At 48.1% G+C, this 21,412-nt stretch overlaps 2 protein-coding genes across 10 annotated transcripts in view; one reads left to right on the top strand and one right to left on the bottom strand.

Annotated features, from left to right (window-relative positions):
- The first annotated feature begins 819 nt into the window (after window positions 1-819).
- Window positions 820-21,412, top strand: part of NECAB3 (N-terminal EF-hand calcium binding protein 3) — a 43,729-nt gene continuing 23,136 nt past the window's right edge. For 4 of the 9 annotated variants that reach the window (XM_074292413.1, XM_074292409.1, XM_074292412.1 and 1 more), the window contains exons 1-5: window positions 824-1,297; window positions 4,038-4,062; window positions 4,719-4,827; window positions 6,859-6,884; window positions 7,699-7,796. In XM_074292413.1, the coding sequence (XP_074148514.1) occupies window positions 1,175-1,297; window positions 4,038-4,062; window positions 4,719-4,827; window positions 6,859-6,884; window positions 7,699-7,796 (381 nt within the window). In that variant the 5' untranslated portion in view covers window positions 824-1,174. Of the gene's footprint in view, window positions 1,298-4,037; window positions 4,063-4,718; window positions 4,828-6,858; window positions 6,885-7,698; window positions 7,797-21,412 lie in introns of all 9 variants that reach the window. The other 5 variants (XM_074292407.1, XM_074292406.1, XM_074292405.1 and 2 more) reach the window with 4 other exon arrangements.
- Window positions 14,290-15,319, bottom strand: C2H20orf144 (chromosome 2 C20orf144 homolog). The gene is made up of 2 exons (XM_074292414.1): window positions 15,074-15,319; window positions 14,290-14,703 (listed from the first exon to the last, which is right to left on the bottom strand). Exons 1-2 carry the CDS (start codon window positions 15,194-15,196, stop codon window positions 14,335-14,337), a joined length of 492 nt encoding a protein of 163 aa, XP_074148515.1. The 5' UTR covers window positions 15,197-15,319; the 3' UTR covers window positions 14,290-14,334.

The following is a 21,412-nucleotide window of genomic DNA, read 5'->3' as shown; positions in this document are numbered from 1 at the left end:
GCCGTGCCTTCCACAAACGGAGCCTGGACTCCCTCCTGCTGATCTCATGGCAACCTTAGGGCCTGACCGACCTCTGGACTGAGCCACAGGGCTGGCTTGAGAGGGAGGGACAGCGGCTGCTCAGGCCAGGTCAGCCGCAGCTGGGGGCTCCCTGAAGGAAGAGGAGAATCAGTAATCACCAGACACCAGAACATGTTTCCTCCCCTCCCCCTTTGTGGAGTTAAGGTGGTTTTGTTTTGTTTTGTTTTTAAATTAAAGTGGTTGTTTTTTTTTTTTTTTTATTTTCAAAACATTCGTGGATAATTTTCAACATTCATCCTTGTAAAACCTTGTGTTCCCAATTTTTTCCTTCCCTTCCCCCCACCCCCTCCCCTAGAAGGCGAGTAATCCAATATAAGTCAAATATGTGCATTAAGAAGGCTTTTAGAGGTCTTTTGAGCCCAGCGTCCCCTCTTCCCTCCCTCCCCGTCCGCATCACTGGGACTAGGACTCGAACCCGCCTTCCAGACCCCAGTCGGGAAGGGTCAGCAGACAGGTGATGGAAGCTCCGGAGTTGTACTAGAGCACACCGCTTTTTTCTGTGCCAGTTCTCAGAGGGATCTCGAACTGTCTCTCTGCACCTCAGTTTCCTGGCAAGGGAAATGGGCCCAAAGCCGGGATTGCAGCCCCGAAGGTTTTTCCCTTGGCTCCCTAAATCTGGGGTCTGAGTGGGGGCGTGGCCGGAGCTGCTAATCACCGTTGGCGACCAATGCTCCTGACTGGAGGCGGGGCTCTATGTTGCCAATCACCTCCGCTGACCAATCATTCTGGCTAGAGGCGGTAGCCCAGCTCCCCCCTCCAGGCCCAACTTCGAGGGATCTGCGTTCGGTGCTCCAGCCCGGGGACGCCCCGGGCGCTCCTATTCCGGACTCGGACTCCCGGGGCCCTGCTGCGCTGACTCCTGTCCCAGCCTCCGGCCCCGAGCGGCTGCTGCGGCTTCACCTTCGCGTCCGCCTCAGCCCCACCTGTCCCTGGTCCCTGCCCTGACTCCCGCCCTCCGCGCTGCCCACGCCCCCTTCCCTACCCCTGCCCGAGCCCCCGTCCCGACTCTTGCCCTTCCCCTTCCCCTGGCCTCGCCTCTCCCCTGCCCCGCTGGCCGCAGAGCGCCACCGCCCCTTTGGGGGGATCTTGGAGCATGTCGTGCGTGGAGCTGCTGACCATGTGCCTGCTCCGGCCCAAGGCAGCCGCCCGAGAGGCCCCCGCAGCCCTGCCCGCGGTCCCACCCCCGGCCCTGGCCGGCCTCGGACTCTTTCAGGACGTGAGTGACCCGGGCAGGGGAGGGGCGGCTGAGAGCGGCGGGTGAAGGGTCTCAGACGGGGGCGGGGGAGGGGCGAGGCGGGGGCGGGGGCTGGGTTCCTTAGACTCCACTGGGGCAGAGAACTTAGAGCCGAGGGGAGGTCTGCTGGGGGCCGAACTCAGCTGGGGCAGCGGGGAGGGGAGGAGAGCTGGGCGCCGAGGGGGGAGGGCTGTCCCGAGCTGCCCACAGCCGCCCGGCTCCGGCCTCCGAGCGGAGCAATGGGCAGCCGCGTGAGGTGGCCCTGGCTCCTAGAGGGGGCGAGCCTTGGGAGAGGGGGCGGAGGCAGAGGCGCCCTAGCGGGTGCCCTGTCCCGCGCCTGGGGCCGGGCGAAGGGGGGGCTCCGGCCCGGGGCCGTGCCCGGCTGCTTTGGCGGAAGCGGCGGGGCTCAGTCCCGTCTGAGGGCGCACTCTCCCGCAGACTGTCCTCCTGCTGTCCCGGCCCCTCCCCCACCGCGACGGCTCGCCGTGCCCTCCCGTCCCTTGTGCGGAGCCTGGCTCGGACCCTGTGCGGCCGCCGTCCCGGTCCCCCGCACCTGTGAGGGCAGCACCGGTCACTGCTGTCCTGATCCGAGCCAGGAACGGACCGCTCCCCCAGACCGTGCCTCAGACCCCCTCCCGGTCCTCCCAAGGCTCCCCCGCTGTACCGGCTCTGATCCTGGGCCAGTGAGTCAGCATCCCAGGCGGCCGGACCCCCTGTGACTCCCCTCCCGGCCCCTGCGGAGCGCCCGAGCCCCGCCCCCGCCCGAGGGTCGTAGTGGTGGTATGGGGAGGAGCCCTGCTCCGGAGCTAACAGCTGGCCGCTGAGCGGGACCCCTGTGCTTCTGGCGCCGCGCGCGCAGGTGGGGCTTCCTGCGGAGTGGGGCAACAACGGCAGGGTCCCCGGCTCCCGCTGCTCCTCCCCCCTCCCTCTGCCCCCTGGCTCCCGCTCCCCACCTCTTCCCCCCCTCCCACGCCCCCCTGCTGCCCCCCCTCCCACGGCCCCCCCCTCCGGCTCTGCTGGCAGGGGGCTCTTGGGCATCCTTCCCCTGCTGGGACGGGCACCCGGCACTCTGCTGCACTGGGAGAGGCGTGGTGTGCCCCTGCCCGGCACGCTCTGGCCTTGCTCCTCCCCCACACCCCGCTTTTCGCTCCTTCCGTTCTAAGGGTCGCCCTTCTTGTCACTGGGGTGGTCCGGAGCCCCCAGACATTTTGATGGGGAAGCAGAGGGGAGTACGTTGGGAGCTCCTGTCTGAGGGGAAGCTCGTGCTGGGTGCCCAGGAAGGGGCCGGGCACGGCCAGGGAGGAGGAAAGGGCACCAGCGGGAGGTCTCTTGCTACAAATAGCATCAGGAGCCAAGGCTGGGAATAGGGTGGGGGAGTGCGCTCTGCACCCGCCCGCTTGGAATGTTCTCCATCATTCTGGTCTCCCAGGGGCTGCAACAGGAAGGAAAGTAGGAGCAGAGCCGGGGTCAGCAGGAACATACCCTGAGCGAGGCACTGCTCCATAGTCTGCGCCTTTCTAAGCCCCTCTGGGGAAGCGTTCCCCCTCCTTGGGGAGGCCCTGCCGGTGCCCGAAGGCCCCTTGAATCTGAGCTCCCCCTCCTGGGGACAGGAGGCCGCCGGTTCTAGGCCTGTCTGCAGGCCTGGGTGATGGTGGAGATGGGCACATGCAGTGGGGAAGGGGAGGTCTGAGTCCTGCTGACAGGGAGTGCTCTCTCTTCTGTGGAGCACGTAAGGGAGCTCAGAGGGAGGCAGGACAGGGTAGCTAGCTGCTGGGGATGAGGACACAGTTAAGGGGATGAGCCTGTTCTAGTTTGTGTTCAGGGACAAGAGAGACCCGCTAGTTCCTGGGAAGGACATTGAGCCTCTCCCCATCCCCACCCCTTCACCGACTACATTGAGAGGACCGAGGACTAGCCTGGAAGGGTCAGTTGAGTGTTCCCTGTTGAATGGCGAGAGCAGCCCCCGAGCCAGGTGCCCGTGCCCCTTGCTTCTTGCCTCTCCTTAGCACTGACTGGGCTCCGCTTCAGGCATACTGAGACCTGTTAAAGACCTTGCTTAAAAAGTCCAAGGTTCCCCCACTGCATCCAGGCCCCCTCCAGTCGTCCTGATCCACATCTGCCACTGCTAGGAAAGTGAGGCGGGGCCCTGGCCAGCCCTCCCTACCTCCAGCCCAGTTCACTCTCATGTCATGGCTTCACTTTCCTCTTCCAGAAGGAAAGACAAACAACAGGTCCTGGCCCCTCGGATACTGTGGGAGAGCTTCCCCTTTCTCCTACCGACAGAACCTGAGTCCCAGATGCGGTCCAGGAGAGGTTTGGCCTCCGAGTGTAAAGCAATATTTGGTTTAGGATCATAGCTTTAAAGGGAACCTTCAAATTTATTTGGCCTGAGCGCCTCATTTTCCCGATGCGAAAGTGAGACTAAGATTAGGTAGGTCTGCCCAGGGTCACACAAGGAGTAATACCACTTGGAGCCGGGATTTGAATCCTGAACCTCCGGCTCCAAATTCAGCATTTCCACCTTTCTGAATTCTGAGCAGCCTGTCGGCTGGAGGGTAAAGCTGAAGGACAGTTTCTGTCTGAGGACACGGGGCCTGGTAGTGCGAGTGCTTCTTGTCTGGTGTTAACTGCAGGGACGTAAGCCTAGGTAAAGAGCTGTGCTTCTGCCTGAGGGAGGAAGTCCACCCAGGACTGACATGTTCCTTCTAATATTCCCTTTCAGGTTTTCCGTCGAGCAGATAAGAATGGTGAGCAATGGCCCCCGTGGAGGGGAACGGGGGAAGAGGAAAAGAGGTCAGGAAGATCCACAACTGACAGCACCTTGGGGGTGGAGTGCTGCTCGGACACTAGGGCCGCAAGGCCAGTCAGCAGGAGAGGAATTGGGAAACACGTGAAAGCCTGGCTGACCTGCCCTGAAGCTCTGAAGATCCTTCCCTTCTTTCCCCTCTCAACCCCAAAGAGCCTTGGTTAGATGGCTCTGACAGCCTCTGGGATATCTCTATCCATCTGCCCTTGTCTGGACAGCCTCTGTTTTTCATTGCTTCCCGCAATCTCCCATCAATCTCCAGGCTCCTGGTCCCAGCTCAGATCCTTTCCCCTCCACAAATAACCACACAGCCTCCCTTTTAGAACTCCCAGAAGTTTAGCCTTGCAGGGCAGGACTCCCTCTGTCTCCTTATGGGCCGATGGTAGTTGGAGAATGACCTGATGTTAACTGGACGGGAGAAGTCCATCTCCCTGGTCCCTGCCAGTCTGTGGAAAGAGGGGGTTAGTGGGGGCATTCTGAAAGGCCTGATGACCCCTGTCCCCAGTACCTAGCTGTTTGTATCTCCCACTCCTCTGTCCTCCAAAGGGGCTGGGGTTAAGGCTGGGATTCTGACTTTTCCTTTTCCCGTTCCCATAGATGACGGGAAGCTGTCCTTTGAGGAATTCCAGAATTATTTTGCAGACGGGATTCTTAGTTCTGGGGAACTCCGGGAGCTCTTCAGCAACATTGACCGGCATTACTCAGAGTGAGTGTTTGTCAGGACGAGGACTCTGAGAAAATGATGGTTGGTGGGAGGGGAAGGTTGTGTCTTGGGTACAGTGTAGGAGGAAGGGTAGTGGGCACATCCTTTTACTTCCTTGGGACTCAGTTTCCTCATGTGTATAAGGAGTATAAGCTCCCCTCTAGTCCTGTCATCCTATAAGACAAAGAAGAAACAAGCCCAGAGATGGCCTTGTTTTGTCCAAGATCACACAAATTAGTGGCAGACTGGGAACCGAACTAGTGCTCTTTCTTTTAGACGGCTGCTGCCTGGCACTGCCCGACATTAATCTCTACAGCCCATGCCCTGATGGAGTGGTGGAGCATCTGCTGGGCAGACCTTCTCACTTCCTTATTGTCCAGGGGAAGAAATATTCTACGCAGTTTCTGGACCTCCACCTTGGCACTAGACTCTGGGTTCTAAAGTGGAGGCAGCCGAGATGATGGATGGGGATGGAAATGGGGCTGGGGGCCCCAGATGGAGCGGAACTGAGCTGTGGGTCATGGAGTCACCAGTCTCGGTGTTCCTAGCTCCCTCTTGCTCTGCTCAGCAGATGCTCCCCGAAAGAGAATGGTGACTCACTCACACCCTTCGTTACCAGCTCAGTGCTAATTATGGTTAATGAGCATTTGAGAATAACGAGGGGCAGCTGGCAGGAGCTGATCGTGAGCTGGGAGCTGAGCTGAGCTGAGCTGAACTGAGTGAGGAGTCCTAGGGAGGTCCCGCCCTCACAGTCCTGGGAGGGAAGGTGTCTCCCAAGGCCAAGGGACTACGGGATGAGACCATTCTCCTGGGCTGAGACTAGGTGTAAGGGACCAGGTCAGTGAGCCTAGGGATTACCTCTGGGTTTCAGGTTGAGCTGATGGTCCTCCCTCCTCCTCCTCCACTCCTCCTCCAGACACACTCTGAGCAGCTCAGCTCCTGCCTGCTGGGATAAATCCAAGCCAGGGTCTCAAAATAGCCTGGAGATGAACCAGGCTTCCTCCTCTGCACCCCTCCACTTTCTACTAGCACCAACCTGTCCAAGGCGGAGGAATGGGTTTACTGCCCAATCCCCATCTCATCGAGGGGTAGAAGGACAAAGCTTCCCATGTCAGGACAGTCCACATTAAAGAAACCTGAGCTCGTCCCAGGGATTTCAGACAGATGTGGGCCAGGCTGTCTGGCCTCCCACTCAAGCTTAATCCAAATTTTGGGGTTAGGATCTATATCCCTTGTCCCCTGATCCAGGGGAGCTTCTGGCTGTGCATTTATCCGAACTACAGAGCAGGAATAGTTTTTGGGATGGACCTTGAGCTTCCTCTCACAACCAGATTACTACTCTCATACCAAACAGGCCACTTACTAAGTGGGATAGAAGAAGTGAAGGTTTTCCTCCTTTTCTAGAAAAGAGTGATATGGTCTCTGGCTTCTAAGGGGCTCTGAAGGATCTGGGCAGGGACAGGGGAACTTAGTCTGCATAGGGATGGGACCTTGAGAAGTTTGTAGAAAGACTGGGAAGTTTGGGGGAGGGAACATGTGGTGCTTGATGAGAGTTTCCTTGGGGAGTTAGGGATGAGAGGGAGAAGGCATGGACTAAAAAGGGTTAGACTGGAATGGTACCATGAGCCTGAAATAGAGTCAGCCCCAGAAGCAGCATCAAAACCGTTTCCCAGGGTGCCGTACCACTCTGCACATGCACACACACATATGCACAGGAACATATTTGTATAAGACTGGGCATATGGCCCCTGGAAGCTGGCTTCCAGTCAGTTCCTGAAGCCAGTAAAGGGAAGTAGGTGCTGACCTTCTATTCCTGTGAGGTACTGGGCCAGCCCAGAGGGATCAGGGATAATGGCTGCAGATTGATGCCTTCCTCTGGCCCTGCTAGGAAAGACTCTGAGGGAGGGTCCTTGCCAGGGGGCTCTGGACCTACAAAACCCCTAATCAGCAGGTTCCCCTATGCTATTTTTGTAGCAGCCACCACTTGGATGTCAAACACTGTCTAACAAGCCCTGATTTCTTTTTTCCCTGCAGCAATCTGGAAACTGAGAAGCTTTGCGGTAAGTTGCTGCCAGATCTCTGATGGGCCTGGCTCTGTCCTGATGTATATTTATACAGACTTGTATGAATTCACATACATTCTATGTTTCTTTGGGGCGCTGCTATGCCCTGCCACTCTAGCAATCCAAAGCCAGGAGCCTTGGAGTCTGGCTCCTGAGAGATAGCCCCGCTCTAGAATTTGGGGAGCTCCTGAGTTGAAGGGGATAGGATTTGTTAGCTGATAAGAAGGGAGGTTATTGGAATTCTTTGAGCTCTATTTGTCAAGAGATGAAGGAGAGCCGTTAGTTTAGGCCTTGCCCTTTCCTCTTCCCTCTTAGGGGGTCTCAGGAAGGAGAGTTCAGCTGTACAAGGGGCCTCTCTAGTTCTGAATCTCCTGGTTCCCTTAACACCTTCTCCTGGTGTTCCCTTAACACCGATTCTTTTCCCCACTCCTGAGAAGAGCTTTACAGGATATTGTTGGGTCCTGAGTCCCAGAGGTGGTCTAGGAGGGAGCTGGCCCAGTCCTCTGTCCCATCCCCTCAGTCCATCTCTTCCCCAGCTCTGCATTTTGCCCTTCCGATGGCTGCTTTGAGCAGGAAGTCTGGGACTTCTCCATTTGCCCTTGATACGTCCCTGCCAGGGCTCTCTCATCAGCCTTCCCTCCCTTGTTCCCAGGCCCCAAGACTGCACCACTGACCAGACAGATGGGGACCTTGGGGAGGTGAGCCAGGTAGAAGACCTGGGCAGGGAGGGACCTGGGTGTTTGGGGCCCTAGGTGGGCAGATCTTTCATAGTATAACACAGCCATTTTCCTATCTCTCCACCCAATGCTAGATTATTTCTCAGAGCATCTGGGGGCGTACCGACCTGTACTGGCTGCCCTGGAGGCCCTGAACAGCGCTGTGCTCGCTGCCATGGATGCCACCAAGCTGGTGAGTGGGCACTGAGGGTCTAAGGCCTCCTGATGCTGGGCTCCCCTATATCCCTGTGGCTGGAGAGTGGGGGAGCTGGGGGAGCCAGGAGAAGTAGCGGGTCTGAGACAAGCTTGGTACGAGCAGCGAGGGCCCTCTATGCTAGCATATTACATATACACACACACCTACATGGGCAAATCCAGGCGAAGCTGTGCTCCAATGCTCATGGATTCTCCTCCCTCACCCCTTCCTTCTCCCTTCGCTGCTCCTGGGAATTACATGTAGGTATTGCTGGGTGTTCCCCAGGTGTGTGTGAGGATGGACCATATCACTGTGGGAGGGGTGGGCACTTGTAACCTGGGAGCAGCCTCCCTGGCTGGGGACAGAAACGAGGACCCGGTCCCCAGGGAAGCAGCCTTGCTAAGGCAAATACAAGGCCATACACAGGCTGGAGTCCCGGCCCTCAAAACTGGTGGCAAGGACCGGTACCTGCCTTTTGTTGTTAGCCAGGCAGCCAGCAGGGCAGACTTCCAGGGATAGAGTGGTGGGGTCCGTCAACGGCCATGGGTGTCTGGGGGTCGGGGGCCAGCAGTGCAGAGTTTCGGTTTGCCTTGTTTGCCTGGTTGACAGAATTGCTTTGTGGGAAGGACAACAGATCCTGATTCATCCTGGCACTACCTTGGCTGTCTGGAGGGGCCCTGGTGGTGTTGTTTTACCTGACTAGGTCTGTTTCCCCATCTATAAAAAGAGGGGTTTGTGTAGATGACTATCAAGGTTTCTTTCAGCTCTAACCCTATGACTCTGTGATCTTTCTTCCATTATCTCAAATAAAATCTTATTGAAAACTCCAGAGAGAGACAGACAGACAAAGAGAGAGAAAGGAGAGAGACAGACAGAAAGAGAAAGGAGAGGCAGACAGACAGAGAAAAAGATAGAGAGACACAGACACAGAGAGAAAGGAGAGAGAGAGAGAGACACTGTGGGGTGTGTGTGTGTGTGTGTGTGTGTGTGTGTGTGTGTGTGTGTGTGTTCAAGAGGAAGAGGGAAAAGGAGGCAGCATGTAGAATCAGAAGAGGAGGAGGCAGCAGGAATCCTCTGAGCAGAGAGGAGGATGAGCAGAGCCTGGGGGCTGGATCCAGCCAGACCCACTTCTTCCTGTCCTGCCTGGGCCCATTTTCATAATTTCACTTTAAGACAACCCAATTAGAAAAAAACCCAAAGGAGAGATTCTTTACCTTACCAATGTTTCTCCAGGTTTCATTATGTGATTGTTTTCCTTGTGAACACTTCACACTCAAGCACATTTATTTCCCTGGATCTATCAGCCTGCTCTCACATAGATACCCTCAGAAACGTTCACCTCCAAGTGCTCCCACTCCACAGACATGCACAGTTACATCTGAGTTACCTGCAATCCTGCACCCTCACAGCTACACAGCACTTACTGTCCTCCCAGACAGCTGCTTAGGAGGGAATAAGTTGGCCAGGTAAAGGGAAGCCCTGAGCCATACCCTGGCTCTGTGATCCCTATCTAGGATCAAGGAGTTGCCCTGCCTAGGACCAGAGAGTATCTGGCTCTGTTTCCAGGTTCTCTTTGGGTCTCCCAAATGTCTTTGCTAGCATTCTAAGCATTAGCTGTAGATACGGCTGTCTTTGTATCCCCCTTTATGCAAAGTCCCCATGTGCACCGTGTGCCCCTCGCTCCTCACACAGCGCAGGTGTTACCCATTGGCCATGGAAGGAGTGGAGGGAGCCAGCCTCAGAGCCTCTCACCTAGGCTGCCAGGCCCTGCTCAGGAATGGCCACCAGCTGTGGATGTGTGACGCTGTCCCCTGAAGCCACTGCCTGTGGCAACAATGGCCAGCAATGTTGCTGCTCCTGGCATAGGGCCTTCAGCCGCAGCCACTGGGGAAAGCCAGGAAAGAGCATGGGGACCCCAGCCACCAGCACATTGGCTGCCAACTTGGGCACTGCCTGGAAAGCCAGCCTGGAGAGCTGTGGCCTAGGCCGGAACAAAGGTCTGGGGCAGTGGAAGTGCTCACCAATCAGTCACTGGCAGCTGTTTTCCTCAGTTTACTCATTTGTAAAGTCAATTGGAGAAGGAAATGGCCACCCCCTTCAGTATCTTTGCCAAGAAAACTCCAAAGCGGGTCATGAAAAGCCCAGACAGAACTGAAAAAATGACTAAACAGTGTGCAAAGTGTGGGAGCTAGGTGGATGCAAAACCTGTTTAAGGTAGGGCCCTGCTCTCTGGAGGGTTACAATTTAGGATGAGAAGATGGAGCCTAAGACAGCACAGCATTATGTGATAAACGCCTACAAGGATGAAGGAATGTGGAACACAAGGAGTGTTATGTTAATGGAGCCTTAAAGGATGGCCAGGGATTTAACAAATGGAGAAGAGAGGGCTGGTCCTGGGACCAGGGGAAGGGAAGGAAAGTGGGAGGAGAGAGAAGGGCCAGGGCCCTGGCCACTCTGGCTGGGTGGTAGAGAGCATAGAGGAGAGGGATGAGGGATGAGCTGGAAAGGGAAGAGGGATCCCTGAAGGCCAACGCAGAGCTTGATCCAAGCATTTTTGGGAAAGAGTAACATGACATGTCCTGGTAACGGCCTGGGGGAGGGGGAAGCAAACTGTAAAGGAGTTTTGCAAAGCAGCTGTTATCAGAGTTCAGGCAGGGCTTAAGGAATCCCCATATTGGGATAGGAGCAATAGGACTGCAGGGAGAGAATATATAGAAGAGCAGCCACAAGGAGGGAGTCCCCAGGACTGACTAGACATGGCTGGTTAGAGAGAGGGAGGATCCGTGGTCACACCCCAAGGTTTTTAGACATGGTGGAGTGGGTGCTACACATGATGATGTCAGGTGGGAGATTGATAGAGGGATGAGGTTTGGGAAGTACTGAGTTTGAGAGGTTAGTGCAGGGAAGGGTTATTCTGAAAGATGTAGCTAGCTGATTCAGTGAATAGAGTGCTGGGCCTGGAGTCAGGAAGACGTAAATTAAAATGTAATCTCAGACATTTACTAGTTGTGTGACTCTGGGCAAGCCCCTTCACCCTGTTTGCCTCAGTGTCTTCATCTGTAAAATGAGCCGGAGAAGGAAATGGCAAACCAGGCCAAGAAAACTCCACCACCAGCATTGATATGCTATGGGCCACAGGGTTTCAAAGAGACTCAACTGAACAACAATCCAGAACTGTGGACTTGAAGCTTAGAAAAAAGGTTGGGACTGAAGATATAAATTAGGAAGGTATCTGACGTGGAATGAAAGCTCCTTGGGGGAATGAACTGGGTTGCTTTTGTCCTTGGTCTCTCCTCCTAGCAGAGTGCCTGGTACTGAGGAAAAACTACTGCTTCTTTTTGGAAGGCAGGAGATTGCCAGTGATGAGGGCAGAGAAAAGTCCTGAGGAAGGAGCCTGGATTTGGAGTAGTCTTGACTTCTGTGCTATATTGTGGGAGACTGTGATCCCAAGCTAGTTACTTCTTGGTTTCAAGAGCTGGAGTCAGCCCACACGATCACTGAGGTTCTTTGTGGCTCCAAATGCTATGAAAACTACGGACTGATTCTTGGGAAACACAGGCTTTGACTCCATGATGACAGAGTTAGAGCCATCCAAGAAGACTGAGAAGGAAATGGAGTTAGATAGGAAGGAAAAATAAGAGACTGAGCTGTTTGCTGAAGCCTGGGGAGGAAAGCATGTCGGATAGAGGAGCTGATGATGTCACAAGCTGCAGAGATGTGAGAGGTGGTGGAGAGAGCAAAAGAAGGGGACTGCTGCCTTGCATGGAGGAAAGACCACCAGCTCAAGGACTGGACGTCCTGGTTTGATTCCACATCTGGCATTACCCGTATGACTTTAGGCCTTAACCTCAATAGACCTCAGTTTTCTCATCTGTAAACTGAAGGGTTTGGCTAACTTCTTGCTAGTTCTAAATCCACAACCCTGTGATTTGGTGATTAGGAAGGTCACTGGTGACTAGGAGGGAACAATTCCATTAAGTGATGAAGGGCTGAAGCTAGAGTGCAGAAAGTGAGCCAGAGAGCTGGGCAGATATTGGCTAAGGACAAAGATGGAGGGGCCAGTCTTCTGAGCAGAAAGTAATAGAGTCCAGGACCACAATGTAGAGGCAACTATAGCTTCTGTGGGGGAGGCAATTTCTAGGAGCTGATCACATCAGTCATTCCCCTCTGTGAACCAGCAAAGGAATTGAGGCCCCCCCAAACTATTATGTACTTTGCTATTTGGTCAATCCCTAGGGCTTGAATACCCCGGGCCCTCCTCACTCCCTTTCCCTGCCTTATGCTTATTGGTGTTCAGTTTTTAGTTGTGCCTGATTCTTTATATCCTCATTTGGGGTTTTCCTGGCAGAGATACTAGTGTGGTTTACCATTTCCTTCTTCAGCTCATTTTACAGATGAGGAAACTGAGGCAAAAAGGGTTATGTGACTCACCAAAAAATCACATATCTAGTTGTGTCTAAGTGTCTAAGGCCAGATTTGAACTTGGGAAGATGAGCCTTCCTGACTTCAGGCTGGAATGCTATCCACTGCATCACCTAGCTGCCCTTATGTTACAGATTTGCCTATGTTGTCTGAGTCTCAGGATCCTCACAGGCTTCCCTTGCTTCCCCTTTGTTCTTACCTTTGCCTCTCCCAGTTAAGGTCCCTCAAGAAGAGTAGGCTGCGAGAAATAGGTTGGGAATGGCAACAACTAGAGGGGTTAATTCCTCAAGGGCTGGGCAGAAGCCATCCCTCTCTACCATTTCTCTAGACTGCTATCCCCTAATCCCACATTCTCATTCTGTTCCTCCCCACCCACTCTTCCTGCCTACACACGGAGAGGCTGTGTGACTTTTTCAGGTATGTCCTGGAAAGGTGCACTTTCAGCTCTCTTGGTTCTGATGGTGGTCTCATTAATGGCATCTAGGTGAATTCCAGCAGTGGAGACAGGAGGTAAATATAAAATGCTTGAAGATCAGGGCAGACTGGCTCATGCACAGTGGGTTCATTTCAAGAGAGGACTTTGGGCTGCAGTGGTCAGTTAAATCTTAATTGGAGAAGTAAGATTTAAGCCGAGCATTGAAGGATGAATAGGACTTATGCAAGTTGGGCCAGAGAAGACCTTTCTGGGAGATGGAGGGTTGTGGGTAGAGAGAGCAGCAAAGGTGGAAAGATGGGAAAATAGAAGTCTTTTTCAGGGAGACAGTAAGCAGATCAGTTTAGCTAACACATATAGCAAGCAGGAGATAAAAGACAGTTGTGGAGTGCCTCAAACATCAGGTTATGAGTTTTTGTTTTATCATAGAGGTAATAGGAAACTATTGAGTTTTGAGTAGGGGAGTGAAATGGTTAGATATTTGAAAGATTATTTTGGCAGCATGTAAAGGATGAATTGGAGAGACTAGACTGAGGCAAGGGGACTTATAGGGAGGCTGCTTCAGAAGTATAAGCAAGAAAAGAGAGGGCTTGAACTAGCTGATAGTAGAAAAGGAGAGAAGTGATACATATATTATCCATGTAGAATTGATAAGAACTGGTCATTAACTGGACTTTTTGTTTGTTGTTCATTTTAATTGTGTTTAACTCTTCATGACCCCATTTGGGATTTTCTTTGGCAGAAATACTGGAATAGTTTGCCATTTCCTTCTCCAGCTCATTTTACAGATAAGAAAACTGAGGCAAACAGGGTGATTTTGATTTGCCCTGGCTCACACAGCTACTGTCTGAGGCCAGATTTGATCTTTGGAAGAGTCTTTGTGACTCTAGGCCCTGCACCCTCGAGCTGTCCCGTTTGCACCTAATACTAGTAGTGCTTAGAACTTAGGAGGATGAGTCTTCCTCACTTCGGCCCTCTCTTCCCTGATAGTGATTCCCTGATTGACCAGAGAGGGAAAAGCTAAATGTTTCTAGCCTGGCTGACCCAGAGAATGGTGGTGCCATTGACAGAATAGTCAGGGAGGATTTTTTCCCTCCTTTTAGGGAACAACACAAATTTTGGTCTTGTACCTATTTAGTCTGAGATGTATACAGCACATAGAGGTGGAGATGTAGATTGAAGCTTGGGAGAACAAATGGGGCTTGAGATACAGATTTGGGGATTCTCTGTGTAGCAAGAGGAGAAATGAAGCCAATGGATGGGGTGGGCATGTGTTTGGTGGAGCTGGTTCAGCCAGGAGAGGCTTCTATTTCAGTTGCATCCATCCACTACGCCTTGTACCAGGGGTCAGAGGCCCCAAGAGACCTCAGCTTAGCTTGTTTAGTCATGTTCATCTAAGCTTTATGTCTGTGATCCTGAGATTTCCAGGCTCACTGTCTGGATCCCCCCTCTTGATCTAACCCTGGGGGAGGTTGGGAAGAAAGAGAGGAAGGAGTGGCAGTCACTGCTTGTCCCAACCCCTCCCCATTTCTGTGCTTTTATTGCCACAGCCATGTACTGGGGGTGGGGGGCCAAGAGGCTGCCCCCCAAGTGCCCTAGAGCCAGCTCAGGGACATACCATCTCTGGCCAACCACTCGAATGCTCCATGATCTTTATTGTCCTGCTTGTCCTGGCCGGGCTCAGTACTGGCAGCGGGTTTGGTGCCAGTGCTTCTGTGGGTGTGGCTGGTCCTCAGCCTCATTCTCAGCTAGCAGCCGGCTGTGAAGGTGCTGCCAGGCCTGGGCATTCTTGGAACCACCATCCGTTTTCCACCACTCGTCCTGCAGGCGGGCATCCAGCAGTAGCAGGAAGACCAAAATCTTCTTCATCTCCCGCGCCCGAGAGTCCGCCTGGGGACCCATCCCATCCCCTGCACCTTTCAGCGAGCAGTCCGCGGGTGTTGCTCCGGCCTCATCCTCAGGCCTTCCGGCCCACTGGGATGGAGGGGACACGCTAGTCTCTGCCAGCTGGCTCCTCTTGTGCAAGGGCAGGAGCAACACAATCTTGGGCTGTGGAGAAGGAAGAGTAAAGCTGGTGAAACTTCCTTGCCTCCAACAGAGGCTGGGTCCCCTTCCTATTTTGCAGATGGAAAAACCCAAAAGGACCTAGGGCTTCATGTGACTGGTTTTTGGGTGTTCCTAAGACTTCTCTTCTCTTCACCCCTGGGCAGGGAGGAACCCCTGGCCACAGGATGGGAGGTAAAGGGACCAGTCCATGGGGGCAAACTCTGGGCCCACTGTGTTCTTCCCTGGGTATGGGCTTAGAGCACAACATTTCATCTTTAGGCCAGGCTTGGAAAGGAGCCAGGAATCAAGAGCCAGACAGGTCTGCTAGCCTCCCCCAGTGGGCTACTGGGCTGGGATTCTCCCGGACACTCACACTCGATTTTCTCTTCGAGCAGCCAAAGAAGGCCTTCTTCTTGGCCTTCTCCTTGTCTGGAGGTTTCTTCTTTAGTTTCTTCTTGGGAACCTTGGTTTTCTTCCGAGAGTTGTAGTTACCCATGGTGGATAGCAGCTGTGGGTGCGGCTCCCTCTGTGTTCACATTAAGGTCTTGGACCCATCCTGAGCCTCTCCTTGCCCTCTAGGCTGCCCTCTGCATTCCTCCTCCAACATCCTGAGGGGGATATTATGACCTCACTGCCCACGACCTCATCAGGACCATCCAGAGTTCTAGAGTTCTTAGCTTGTCTTTCCCTCCAGGATGGAGGCTCAGAAAGGCTCAGGCTCTTTTCCTAGCTGTATCACTGACCTAACTATATGATCCCTGGCAAATCTCTTTCTCCAAATCTCCATTTCTCCTTCTGTAAAATGATAGTGTTATATTAGATAATGTCTAAGTTTTCTTCTGGGTCTCAGGCAATTAAAAAAATGTATTTTATTTTTGTCCAATTACATGCAAATTATTTTTAACATTCTTTTTAAAAAAATGTTAATTTCCAAATTCTTTCCCTCCCTCCCCTCCCCACTCATTGAGAAGTCAAGCAATTTTATTTAAACTACATATGTGTACTCAGTGAAAGAACTCTGGAGTTGACTATGAACCACTACATAGAATTCCCAATACCCCTATTTTTGTCCACCTGCATTTTGGATTTCCTTCCCAGGCTAATTGTACACTATTTCAAAGTCCGATTCTTTTTGTGAAGCAAAACAACTGTTTGGACATGTATACATATATTGTATTTAATTTATACTTTAGCATATTTAACATGTATTGGTCAACCTGCCACCTGGGGGAGGGATGGAAGAAAGGAGGGGAAAAGTTGGAGCAAAAGGTTTTGCAATTGTCAATGCTGAAAAATTACCCATGCATATGTCTTGTAACTAAAAAGCTATAATAATAAAAAATAAACTATATATAATCATATAAAACATATTTCCCTATTAGTCATGTTGTGGAAGAAAACAGACAAAAAACCCTTTAGAAAAATAAAGCTAATTTTAAAAAATGCTTCAATTTAGATTCAAAATTCATTAATTCTCTTTCTGGATATAGATGTATCATGAATCCTATGGAACTGTCTCAGATCATTGCATTTCTGAAAATAGCTAAGTCTTTCATAGTTGATCATTGTTATTACCGTATTGCTGTTACTATGTACACTACTATGTACAACCTTTTCCTGGTTCTACTCACTTCACTTTGCATCAGTTTATGTATGTCTTTTCTGGTTTTTCTGAAAAGCATCCTTCTTGCCTTTTTCTTATAACATAGCGATATTCCACTACAATCATATAACTTGTTCAGTCATTCACTAATTGATGGGCATTCCATTAATTTTTAATTCTTTATCATCACAAAAAGAACTGATGTAAGTATTTTTTTGTACTGGAGGGTTTTTTTTCTTTTAAAAAAATATCTCCTTAGGATACAGACATAGTAGTGATATTACTGGGTCAAAGGACAATTTTACAATCCTTTGGGCATAGTTCCAAATTGTTCTCCAGAATGATTGAATTAGTTCATAACTCTATCAACAATGCATTAGAGGGCCAATTTTCCCACATTCCCTCCGACATTTGTAATTTTCCTTTCCTATCATATTAGTCAACCTGATAGATAAGAGGAGATACCTTAGGGTTGTTCATTCCCTAATCAATAGTAACAGAGCATTTTTTTCAAAAGACAACTTGATTTGATATCTTTGATCGATTTGATTCTTCTGAAAACTGCTTGTTCTTATCCTTTAACCACTTATTAATTGGGGAATGACTCATTCTTAGAAATTTGCTTCTTTCTCTCTATATTTGAGAACTGAGGCCTTTAAAATTCCCCCCTCTAGTTTTCTACTTTCCTTCTAATCTTGGATGCATTGGTTGTATTTGTGCAAAACCTTTTTAATGTAATAAAATTATTTATTTTATATCCCTTCTCTATATGTTGTTTGCTCATAAATTCTTCTCTTATCCATAGATTCAACATTTTTTCATGCTTTATCAATTTGCTTATATTATCATCCTTTCTTTCTTTAGCATTTTATTTTTCCCAAAGACATGCAAAAATAGTTTTCAACAACTTTGAGAAACTTTGTGTTCCAAATTTTTCTCCCTTCTTTCCCCACCATCCCCTTCCCCAAGAGAGCAAGCAATCTGATATAGGTTAAACATATGTAATTCTTCTAAACATATTTCCACACAGCCCTTTTTGTAGTATAAAGGAACTGGAAACTGAGTGGATGCCCATCTGTTAGAGAATGGCTGAATAAGTTATGATATGTGATTGTAATTGAATATTATTATTCTATAAGAAATGATCAGCAGGATGATTTCAGAGAGACCTGGAGAGATTTATGTGAACTAATGCCAAGTAAAGTGAATAGAACCATGAGAACATTTTACACAGCAACAAAAAGATTATGTGACGATTAACTCTGATGGATGTGGCTCTATTCAATAGTGAGGTGATTCAGGCCAATTCCAATAGATTTGTGAGGGAGAGAGCCATCTGCATCCAGAGAGAGAACTATTGGGACTGAATGTGAATTACCACAAAGTATTTTCACTTTTTTGTTGTTTGCTTGCTTGTGCTTTTTCCTCTCATTTTTCTTCCCTTGTGATCTGAATTTTCTTGTGCAGCATGATAAATGTGGAACTGTGTTTAGCAGAATTTCACATGTTTAACTTATATTGGATTATTTGATGTCTATAGAAGGGGGAGAAGAGACAGAAGAAGAAAAATTTGGAACCCAAGGTTCTTCTGGGGTAAATGTTGAAAACTATCTTTGCATGTATTTTGAAAGATAAAAAAGCTATTAGCATAGAAAAAGGGCTGCTGCAAACATTTTTTTATGACCTCTTTGGGATACATACTCAGTAGAGACACTGCTGGATCAAAGGGTATGCAGTTTTATAGACCTTAGGGCATAGTTCCAAATGGCTTTCCAGAATGGTTGGATCATTTCACAATTCCACCAACAATGTATTAATAACCCAGTTTTCCCACATTCCCTCCAACATTTACCATTATCTTTTATTATCATTTTAGCCAATTTGAGATTATTACCCTTTAGTTCTAAGGAACATCCATTTTAATTTTATTTTGGTATATAGTGTGAGATGTTGACCTATACCCAATTTTTGCCAGGTTTCCCAGCAATTTTATCAAATGTTGATCTCTTACTCCTAAAACTTGGACCTTTGGGTTTATTAAATAATAGATATGGTCATTTACTACTGTAAATGTACTTAATCTATTTCACTGATCTGTCACTCTATTTCTTAGTACCATCTTGGGTTATTTTTTGTTTTGTTTTGTTTTGTTTTGCTGAGGCAATTGGGGTTAAGTGACTTTCAGGATCACACAGCTAGGAAGTGTTAAGTGTTTGAGAGCAGATTTGAACTCAGGTCATACTGACTTCAGGTGCTCCATCAACTACCCTACCTAGTTGCCCCACCATCTTGTTTTATGATTACTACTTTGTAATACAGTTTGAGATCTGATACTGCTGGGTTACCTTTCTTAATTTTTTTCATTGATTCCATTAATAGTCTTGATTTTTTCTTCTTCCACATGCATTTTAAAATTTTTACTACCTCCATAAATTAAAAAAAATTTATATGGCATTGAATAAGTAAATATATTTAGGTAGAATTGACATTTTATAATATTAGTTCATCCCACTTGTAAGCAATGAACATTTTTCCAATTATTTAGATCCAACTTTATTTGGTTGAAAAGTGGTTTGTAATTGTGTTCAAATGGTTTCTGGATTTGTCTTGGCAGGTAGATTCCCAAGTATTTCATGTTGTCTGCAGTTATTTTAAATGAAATTTCTCTTTCTATTTCTTGCTGTGGACTTTGTTGACAATATATAGAGATGCTGATACATTGCTAAAGTTGTTAATTATTTCAACTAGTTAAAATACATTTCCTTGATGCCTTTTTTCTTTATAACACTACAGTCCTTTCATTTCAGTCTCTTTCTTCAGGCTCAAGTAAGTCAGGCGGCATTTATTAAGTACTAACAATGTGTTGGGCACTGGACTAAGCTCTTAGATTACTAATACATGCTGAAAGAAAGATAGCCCTTGCTGTCAAGGAATTTGCATTCTAATGAGGAAAAGAAACACAAAAAAAGGAGCTGAAAAACAAAGGTGGGAAGGGTAAGACTTGATTAAGAAAGGTTTGGTAGAGAAAGTCCAAAGTGTTAGAAGTGTAACATGGAGAAGAATGGAGACTGAGCTCTCCCTTGTGACAAAGAAAAACAATTATGCTAAAACATCAGTTCAGGAACCAAGTCTAATAATGTATGCGGTATTTCAGGAAACAAGTTTTTATTATACATAGTCTCTAAGATCCCTTCTAGCTCTAGATGTGTAGGTCTATAATACATTCTCAAGGAAAACATTGATTTTTCCATTATTTGAAGCATTTTTATTTTATTTTATTTTTAAAGGGGGAATATATTTATTATTTATTTTAAAATAATAACTTTTTTTGGAAATACATGCAAAGATAGTTTACAACATTCACCCTTGCAAAACTTTGTGTTCCAAAATTTTCTCCCTCCTTTCCCTTATCTCTTCCTCTAGACAGCAAGTAATCTAATATAGGTGAAACATGTACAATTCTTCTATTATATATATATTTCCACATTTATCATGTTACACAAGAAAAATCAGATCAAAAAGGGGAAAAATGAGAGAAAACAAAGAGCAAGCAAACAACAACAAAAACGGTGAAAATAGTTCCTATGTAATCTTTTCGTTTATATTTTTGTTGTCTTTTTATATAGTTTTCTTGGTTCTGTTCATGTTTTGTTCTGTATCAGTTTGTAAGAATTTTTCTGTCTCTCTGAATTCTTCCAATTCATCATTTCTTTTTGTTGTTGTCAACTTGTTTAGTCTTGTTTGATTCTTCATGATCCCACTTAGAGTTTTCTTGGCAGAGATACTGGAATGTTTTGCCATTTTCTTTTCTAGGTCATTTTATATATGAGAAAACTGAGACAGATGGGACTAAGTGATTTGCCCAAGGTCACACAGCTAGTGTCTGAGGCTGGGTTTGAACTCAAGTCTTCCTGCCTCCAGGCCAGGTGCTCCATCCAGTGCTCTACTTAGTTGTTCTATTTCTTATCTTAGTTATAAATCCTAACAGGCCTATTTTTAGCTATATACTGTGAAATAATATTCCATTATATTCACCTAAATAGCAATTGGGTATCTATTATATGCAAGGCCATGACTGAGAACTTAATGTATATGTAGGAGAATATGGTTGCATATTTCTGAGAGAGAGATAGGTAATTTTGTTTTTAAGTAGGCAGATTTAGTATTTGTGGAGATAATGGAAATGTGTATGGATATATTAAGAGAATCACAGGGCTTGGCGCAATAGAACATAAGTTCCTTGAAGGCAAGGACAATTACTTAATTGACATTGTGGGTAAGGTGTTAGTCTTGGAGTCTGGAAGACCTGAGTTCAAATACTCCCTTCAGTATTTGATAGTTTCCTGACCATAGATGAGTCATTTGACCTTGCTGCTGCTGCTTCCTCATCTGTGAATTGAGAGGATCGGACTTGATAGCCTCCAAGGTCCCTTCTTAAGGTTACTTTTTTTTTTTTTTTTTTTGTCTTTATGTCCCTAATATTTAGTCCAATGCCTGGCTTACAGTAGGTACTTAATAAATGTTTATTGACTTGAATTATGTGGGCAAGTTTTAAGCGTATTTCAGCGCATGTAGAGATATTGATGGTTTAGATGTGTTGAAATGTGCGTAAATATGTCTCCATCTATTCTCTGAGTTTTAGCTCTCTATCAGATGAGTAGTCTGTTTCATAGTGAATCCTCTGGACTTATGGTTGGTCATTGGGTTGAAGGTTGTTCCCAAGGCTTCCAAAGAAATAATGTAATATTGTCTTTATAATATTGTTGTTAAAGTATAAATTATTTTCCTGGTTCTGCTCACTTCATTTGCATCAATTTATATGTCTTCCTAGTTCTTCCCATTCATTTTATCATTTCATATAACTTATAGCTTTTATTTTTTAGCCATCATTTTACAGTATACCTTTCATTGACCTTTTTTTTGGTCAGCTTTTCCAATCTGATGAGTATGAGATGTAATTTAAGATCATTTTAATTTGCATCTTCCTAATGATTGTAATTTAGAACACCCTTTTTTATTCAGCTATTGATAATTTAGGTTTTTCCTTCTGAAAAATGCCTATTTATATTCTTTGACCACTTATTAATTGAGAAATGACTCTTATTCTTT

Source organism: Sminthopsis crassicaudata, chromosome 2, assembly GCF_048593235.1.
Source record: "Sminthopsis crassicaudata isolate SCR6 chromosome 2, ASM4859323v1, whole genome shotgun sequence".
Taxonomy (NCBI): domain Eukaryota; kingdom Metazoa; phylum Chordata; class Mammalia; order Dasyuromorphia; family Dasyuridae; genus Sminthopsis; species Sminthopsis crassicaudata.
This window is presented reverse-complemented; position numbering and strand designations above follow the sequence as displayed.

Bases quoted from the DNA above. Each gene is read 5' to 3' on its own strand.
- C2H20orf144 (XM_074292414.1), bottom strand. From the start codon at position 15,196: ATGGGTAACTACAACTCTCGGAAGAAAACCAAGGTTCCCAAGAAGAAA. The intron at 14,704-15,073 runs GTGAGTGTCCGG...CCTTCTCCACAG, and splicing joins GCTCGAAGAGAAAATCGAGT to CCCAAGATTGTGTTGCTCCT.